The following is a 7,732-nucleotide window of genomic DNA, read 5'->3' as shown; positions in this document are numbered from 1 at the left end:
GCTCGGTTCGTTTGGGCATATGTGAACACGGCAATTGCGCTCGGATCCGCGCCAAAACAATTGGTCTGAGATCGCCTGAACGAGGTGGTCTCGGCTCGATTGAAAACGAACTCTGGAGCGGTTCGGTTGTAGTGAGAAAGCCCATCTGCTGTCAGAGAGTGAAAGTGCGCTTTCATTCAGTGCGTCTCTCACATGTTCCGCCATGTGCCTCTCGCTCGCGCTTGTTTACATCAGAGTGCGCACGCATCTTTCATGCAGCATACGGCGGTGTTGTGCATTTTGACCAGTTGATGGGAAAAGTATTCTTAAAATGCATTAAAAATTCAGAATAATTTGTAATATATAATTATTCACGGTATTTAGAAGTGCCCACGATAACAATATCGTGCATATTCATTACCGTGATATATCGCATTACCGAATACCGGCACAAGTCTAATTGGGACGCAGGCGATGTCTGTGGGTGAGCACGTCTTCGCCATTCAAAATCAAAGCACGCCTTTTCATTTTATAATGTCGTCTTATTGCTCTTCTTCGTAGTAACTGTTAGGTGCATTTTAAGAATGTGTTCCCGATGAATCCGGGACTCCTGTTCAAAATGATAAATTAATATAATGACAGCTACAAAAAAACAACAACAATAAGCCCTCGAAGCTGTTGTCGTTCCATCTTGACGGATGACAGCTGTGAGCGGAATTCTAGAAAATAAACCGTGGAACTTTGACCAATGAGAGGACAGTTTACTCGAACGTGACATGTATTAACAATTTTGGTCCGTTTAAAAACTTTGCCGTGTGAAAGCAAACCGCACCAAGAATAAAAAGCAACATTGTAATAATTTTAATCCCTGTTTCAGAACAAAGCAATCAATCTACAGGTGTGAAAGCACCCTTCTTATAGGCTAGAAGTGTCTGTTTTCTGTTAAAGATTAAAAACAATTGTCGGAAAATGAATAAAACAATGTTTTGTCAGACATTTTTAACTTTCAGTGAACTTTGTGTTGCAAAATTATATAAAATATTTTAAAATGTCCATTTAAAAAGCTGTATTGCTTTTCATAAGCAGTATTAAAGGAATAGTTTGCGAACATTGTGAACATTTTTGTGGCTTAAGGCATATGATTCATCATTTACTCATCCTTATGTTACAGAACTGTATGCTTTTGTGGAACAAAATAGGAGATCGATGAGAGGAAGTGATTATAATGGCAAAGCTTCAAAAGTACCTAAAAGGATAATAAAAATAGTTCATATGACTTGTTCTATGCTATATCATACTATATTTATCTCAAATGTGTCTCCATTGGCCACTTGTGTTTGAATTTTAAGGGGATGATCTCTGATTTCATCAGGACGGCTGAGTGTTCACACTATAAATGATGTGTTTTTAATAATCGGATCCCAGATCCTAGATATTTAAATAGTAGTGTACACTAATGTGTACATCTATCTCTCTCTCTCTTTCCAAAAGAGTGATGTTGGCAGCGTCAAGCAATGATTGTCCACACTTGGACTGTGTGGGGGAGATCACCAAGGAAGAACTCATCCAGAAGTCCCATGTGAGTCTCCACCAAGACCCAATCGCACCCTTCATCATATTATTGCTTCCACCCATTTCTCATAAGCCAAATGTAGTGTGCATTATTAACAAAGTAATGACCCTATTACAGAGTTTGCGAAGTTGCCATAGGCACTAATAATGCGTGGCTGCCTCACATATAAGAGCTTAGGCTATAAACAGTGCATGCTGTTGAAAAGAGTGTGATGGAATCAATGTGCAGTTTTGTGAATGCTTTATACTTCATTGTAGTTTAAAAGCATTTGCGGTTGCCGTATAATTGCTTGTCAGATTGTACCTTTATTAATAGAAGAGTTTTTCCATAATGTGTAATATGGGCTCCATTGCATATATACACAACCATTCAAAAGATTGAGGTCTGTAACATTTTTATGTTTTTGAAATAAGTCTCTTATGCACAACAAGGCTGCATTTAGTTGTTCAAAAATACAGCAAAAAACAGTAATATTTAAAACAATTTCAAATAACTATTTCTGTTTTAATGTGATTCCTGTGATGGCAAACTGAATTTTTAGCAGCCATTACTCCAGTCTTCAGTGTCACATGATCCTTCAGAAATCATTTTAATATGCTGATTTGGTGCTCATGAAACATGTTAGGTGCATTTTAAGAATGTGTTCCCGATGAATCCGGGACTCCTGTTCAAAATGATAAATTAATATAATGACAGCTACAAAAAAACAACAACAATAAGCCCTCGAAGCTGTTGTCGTTCCATCTTGACGGATGACAGCTGTGAGCGGAATTCTAGAAAATAAACCGTGGAACTTTGACCAATGAGAGGACAGTTTACTCGAACGTGACATGTATTAACAATTTTGGTCCGTTTAAAAACTTTGCCGTGTGAAAGCAAACCGCACCAAGAATAAAAAGCAACATTGTAATAATTTTAATCCCTGTTTCAGAACAAAGCAATCAATCTACAGGTGTGAAAGCACCCTTCTTATAGGCTAGAAGTGTCTGTTTTCTGTTAAAGATTAAAAACAATTGTCGGAAAATGAATAAAACAATGTTTTGTCAGACATTTTTAACTTTCAGTGAACTTTGTGTTGCAAAATTATATAAAATATTTTAAAATGTCCATTTAAAAAGCTGTATTGCTTTTCATAAGCAGTATTAAAGGAATAGTTTGCGAACATTGTGAACATTTTTGTGGCTTAAGGCATATGATTCATCATTTACTCATCCTTATGTTACAGAACTGTATGCTTTTGTGGAACAAAATAGGAGATCGATGAGAGGAAGTGATTATAATGGCAAAGCTTCAAAAGTACCTAAAAGGATAATAAAAATAGTTCATATGACTTGTTCTATGCTATATCATACTATATTTATCTCAAATGTGTCTCCATTGGCCACTTGTGTTTGAATTTTAAGGGGATGATCTCTGATTTCATCAGGACGGCTGAGTGTTCACACTATAAATGATGTGTTTTTAATAATCGGATCCCAGATCCTAGATATTTAAATAGTAGTGTACACTAATGTGTACATCTATCTCTCTCTCTCTTTCCAAAAGAGTGATGTTGGCAGCGTCAAGCAATGATTGTCCACACTTGGACTGTGTGGGGGAGATCACCAAGGAAGAACTCATCCAGAAGTCCCATGTGAGTCTCCACCAAGACCCAATCGCACCCTTCATCATATTATTGCTTCCACCCATTTCTCATAAGCCAAATGTAGTGTGCATTATTAACAAAGTAATGACCCTATTACAGAGTTTGCGAAGTTGCCATAGGCACTAATAATGCGTGGCTGCCTCACATATAAGAGCTTAGGCTATAAACAGTGCATGCTGTTGAAAAGAGTGTGATGGAATCAATGTGCAGTTTTGTGAAAGCTTTATACTTCATTGTAGTTTAAAAGCATTTGCGGTTGCCGTATAATTGCTTGTCAGATTGTACCTTTATTAATAGAAGAGTTTTTCCATAATGTGTAATATGGGCTCCATTGCATATATACACAACCATTCAAAAGATTGAGGTCTGTAACATTTTTATGTTTTTGAAATAAGTCTCTTATGCACAACAAGGCTGCATTTAGTTGTTCAAAAATACAGCAAAAAACAGTAATATTTAAAACAATTTCAAATAACTGTTTTCTGTTTTAATGTGATTCCTGTGATGGCAAACTGAATTTTTAGCAGCCATTACTCCAGTCTTCAGTGTCACATGATCCTTCAGAAATCATTTTAATATGCTGATTTGGTGCTCATGAAACATTTCTTATTATTATCAATGTTGAAAACCATTTTGCTGCTTAATAATTTTGTGGAAACCATAATAAAATGTTTTTTCAGGGTTCTTTGATGAATAGAAAGTTCATAGGAACAGTTTATTTTAAGTCTTTTTAACATTAGAAATGTTTTTACTGTCACTTTTGAACAATTTAATTATCCTTAATAAAAAAAAAAAAGTATGTAAAATCATTTAAATCATTTAAAATAATCTAAACTTTGAAACGGTGGTGTACCTGGCATAAAGACTTGGTAAGTATAAATGGTATAAATGTGTTTGTTGTCAGGGTCAGTGTCAGGACTGTAAAGTTGGGGGACCAAATCTTTGGGCCTGTCTAGAGGTAAGTTATCTTTATATTAGGTAATGATCTTCAACAAGGTTGGTGTGTGATAGGGATGCACCAATATTAAAATACTGCAGTGATAGCGATTAGCTGCAAATTATTTTGATGTTATACCTTATAACTGATAAATGGCTGATATTAGAATTCTATACTATTTTGTGTAAAAAAAAAGTTTTATGAATGGTGACGTGGAATTCTTAATTATTGAAAGCTAGTTCATAATGAAGAGTATAATTTCATTTCATGTTTATCTCTCACTCAGAATGGCTGTTCATATGTTGGCTGTGGGGAATCACATGCGGACCACAGCACTGTCCACTCTCAGGTCAGTCATCTTATTCTTTGTTTCTACCATTTCTGTGCAATAACTATTCAAATCAATGCACTTTGTGTATCAACAACTATTTGTATATTTATAATATTTTACTGAATTTTATTTAATATTAAAATAAATATTGTGTTTGTATAAGCGTACTTACAGCTTAAAGGGATAGTTCACCATCTGTGGCTGGTCCCCATTGACTTCCATAGAATGGAAGAAAAAAAACACTATGCAAGTCAATGGCGACCAGCAACTGTAGTTGAACTATCACTTTAAGATGTTTTCACCTACAGTGAGCTGTCATTGTACATTTCAGACATGATTTGTGACCTTTATAGCATTACAGCTTTACGATTACTTTTGTTGGCTGATTTTGACAGGTTTATCTGATCCCTGATCACATGTGTCACTCTGTGTTGATTTCTGTTATTGTCATAGTGACTGGAGGCTTGAATTATGCTATGAATCGCTGAAGTGTGCTTTGAATTGCAGGCTGGCCTGTGGATGAACTCATCCATTATTAATCAGCGCTCCAGTGGGGATCTCCCTTCCCACTAAAGCCCATTCTGATTACCCATTACCAAAATCCCACAATGCTCTCAAAACACCCTTGTGTCTGTGTGAAAGCGACTGAGAGAAGACAGAGCCATCAGCTATACTTCCGCCACAATAACCTGCATATGCTGAAGTAAACAAAATTCAGCCCATGTTTTTTCTTTCACTAAGTTGTTTTCCTCTAGCAGGGTGCTTGTGGGTATAGAGCGCTGCGGTGATGATGTGTTTTTGTATGTGAACACAGAAGGTAGCATCACTCTGGTTGCCTCGTCAAAAACCCAATAAGATTTTTCCATTGGCTTTAGGATTATTACAGAAAATAAGCTTTGTGAATAATGAAAGTATATGATTCTTAAACATTTTGTTCATAAAGATAATCTTCACTGATGGACACAACATTTGTGAATTTTAAAGTGCCCCTATTATGGGTAATGAAAGGTTCACATTTTGGTTTAGAGAGTCCCCAACAGCAGGTTGACATGCAAGCAAGGTCAAAAGACACTTTCATTGTCTTATAATATGCATTGATTTTTACCTTACTTGCTCAACGACTCCTAAACGATTCGCTCAACGATTCATTTCTCCAAACCCCTCCTTTGCGTGACGCTAATCTGCGGTGATTGGTCTGATTGGTCTCATTTCCATTTCATCATGCCTGTAATGCCTGATAAAGCAGCATTTGTGAGCGCTAGTAATGCGCGGATGGCGGTTATATCTGCGGGCGCTGCGGATAATCCGCGGGTCGGGTAATAAAAAAATGCATTCTCAAGTCACAGCTGATCTTCCTGAGTCAAGTCTAGTCACAGTTGATCTTCCTGAGACAAGTCTAGTCACTAGTGATGCGCGGATGGCGGTTTTATCCGCGGATCGGGTGGGTCGGGTAATAAAAAAATGCATTCTGATTATTTGCGGGTGGGTCGCGGGTGGATAAAATAAATCATTAATGATGGAAGTATTAACTACATTTTCTAAATTATGAACGTGTTTTAAATAGGCTACATTAATTGAATAAACTGTAAATTAACATTAAAAGTTATTCAACAAAACATTATTTAGTCAAGAGCAGTAAGGGATTTTCTCTGTCTTTTGTTGTTTGATTAACATTAATGACAGACGGCACAGCTTTATTAGGCTGCTGTCACAAGACCTTTTTCACGGATCCAATACTGATACTTGTGCGTTTTATTTCGCAACTGTTTACATTAACTTAAGACAAAACCGACAGTGCTTTCTAAATTTGGTACTCTCAGCGCGCGCTTTGGATGTGACTATGAGCACACAGAAAAGCGCCTCTGGAGCACGCGAGTACCAAATGGCTTAAAAAGACTTGAAAATAATACATTTTTGTGACGATGCAACAATGACCGATTAGGCAATTGACAATTCTGTCAACTGTCCCGAAACGCGAGCTAAAGTCTTATATCGCAGCGTGCAGCAGCTCTAGATGCGTCGATGTGAAGAGAAAGCCAAAGAAAGAAGACGCGGTACAGCTGAATCACTCGCTGATTTCATCTGAGGGTTTGTGTGGATTTATTTACTCATCTAACATACACGCTATATTGAATAAAAGTTTTCCCTCATTTTAAAGTCGAAAGCTGAGGGAATGAGTAATGCGATGAATGCGCAATCCCGCAACGAAATTAAACAGAGAATTGTGAAATAGATTTTCATGACTTTTCAAAAACTTTTTGGGTCTATTTATTTTTACAAAACTTTCCGGGCCTGGAAATTGCTGTTCAATAACTTTTCCAGGTTTTTCATGACGGTACGAACCCTGAATGTGATGATCGGGTGCGGTTATCTAAATCAGACAAAAATACAGGTGCGGGCGGTTGGCGGGTGGATAATTTATTTGAAGCTGCGGATTCCGGTGATGTTTTAGCTCATCCGCGCATCACTAGTGAGCGCAGTGCTGCTTTGTTTACAGCCATTACCGGGGAAACAGCTATTTTTACGCTCCAAAAGCCGCACCTAGTGGCAAAGAATGAATTTGCATTTTCATTCAGACCAACGCGAAAAGACCAACAAGTGGGTGTGGGCAATATGCTAATGTTTCATGTTGACGTCAACATGAAACGGCTTGGGATTCGTTTTAAAAACGACTTGTTTCAATGATTCAGAGTCGACTCTTTCTTTTGAGAGACAATAACTTTATACACGGTGCACTTTCAGATTTAAAACTTTGCAGGATGTTTTCATTCACTTAGAGCTGTGTTACACACTGCATGAAAGGTAAGTTTCAAAAATCCATAATAGGGTCACTTTAATACAGCTATAGAGCGTATTTGTTTATACTAATTCATATGCTAACCTCCACTGCAAAAAAAAAAAAAAAAAGCTGTCACAGAATATATCACAAAAATATTAGGATATATTTCTTTTTACCTTTACTGCCCAGACCTAACCACCATTCATATCCAGCATATTTATGGTAATGTTGTGTTAAAACATTACAATTTAATAAGTAAATATAATAGTATATATTAATATTTTTATCTTTGATTTACTACTAAATTAGTAAATTGAAATTTGCATTAAAACATTGTAAAATGTCTTATATTTAATCTTTTACACATGCAGATATCCTTTAAACTGAGCTCAGAAAAATTTACTATTCCTGGTAGTTGAAATCATTCTTTTTAATGCCATATCAGCATCAAAGGCTTTATTCACGGCAAATAAATAAATACAATAATT

The 7,732-nt window shown here is 36.5% G+C and overlaps 1 protein-coding gene across 1 annotated transcript in view; it reads left to right on the top strand.

The window, feature by feature from the left end:
- The first annotated feature begins 3,093 nt into the window (after window positions 1-3,093).
- LOC107751869 (ubiquitin carboxyl-terminal hydrolase 33-like) overlaps window positions 3,094-7,732 on the top strand; it is a 34,661-nt gene continuing 30,022 nt past the window's right edge. Inside the window, exons 1-3 of the mRNA XM_016567637.1 lie at window positions 3,094-3,185; window positions 4,102-4,155; window positions 4,421-4,483. Of these exons, the coding sequence (XP_016423123.1) occupies window positions 3,102-3,185; window positions 4,102-4,155; window positions 4,421-4,483 (201 nt within the window). The 5' untranslated portion in view covers window positions 3,094-3,101. The remainder of the gene's footprint in view (window positions 3,186-4,101; window positions 4,156-4,420; window positions 4,484-7,732) is intronic.

Source organism: Sinocyclocheilus rhinocerous, unplaced genomic scaffold (assembly GCF_001515625.1).
Source record: "Sinocyclocheilus rhinocerous isolate Xijiao unplaced genomic scaffold, SAMN03320098_v1.1 scaffold351, whole genome shotgun sequence".
NCBI classification, from domain to species: Eukaryota; Metazoa; Chordata; class Actinopteri; order Cypriniformes; family Cyprinidae; genus Sinocyclocheilus; species Sinocyclocheilus rhinocerous.
The sequence above is the reverse complement of the archived record's forward strand: the minus strand, read 5'-3'. Positions and strand labels throughout refer to the sequence as shown.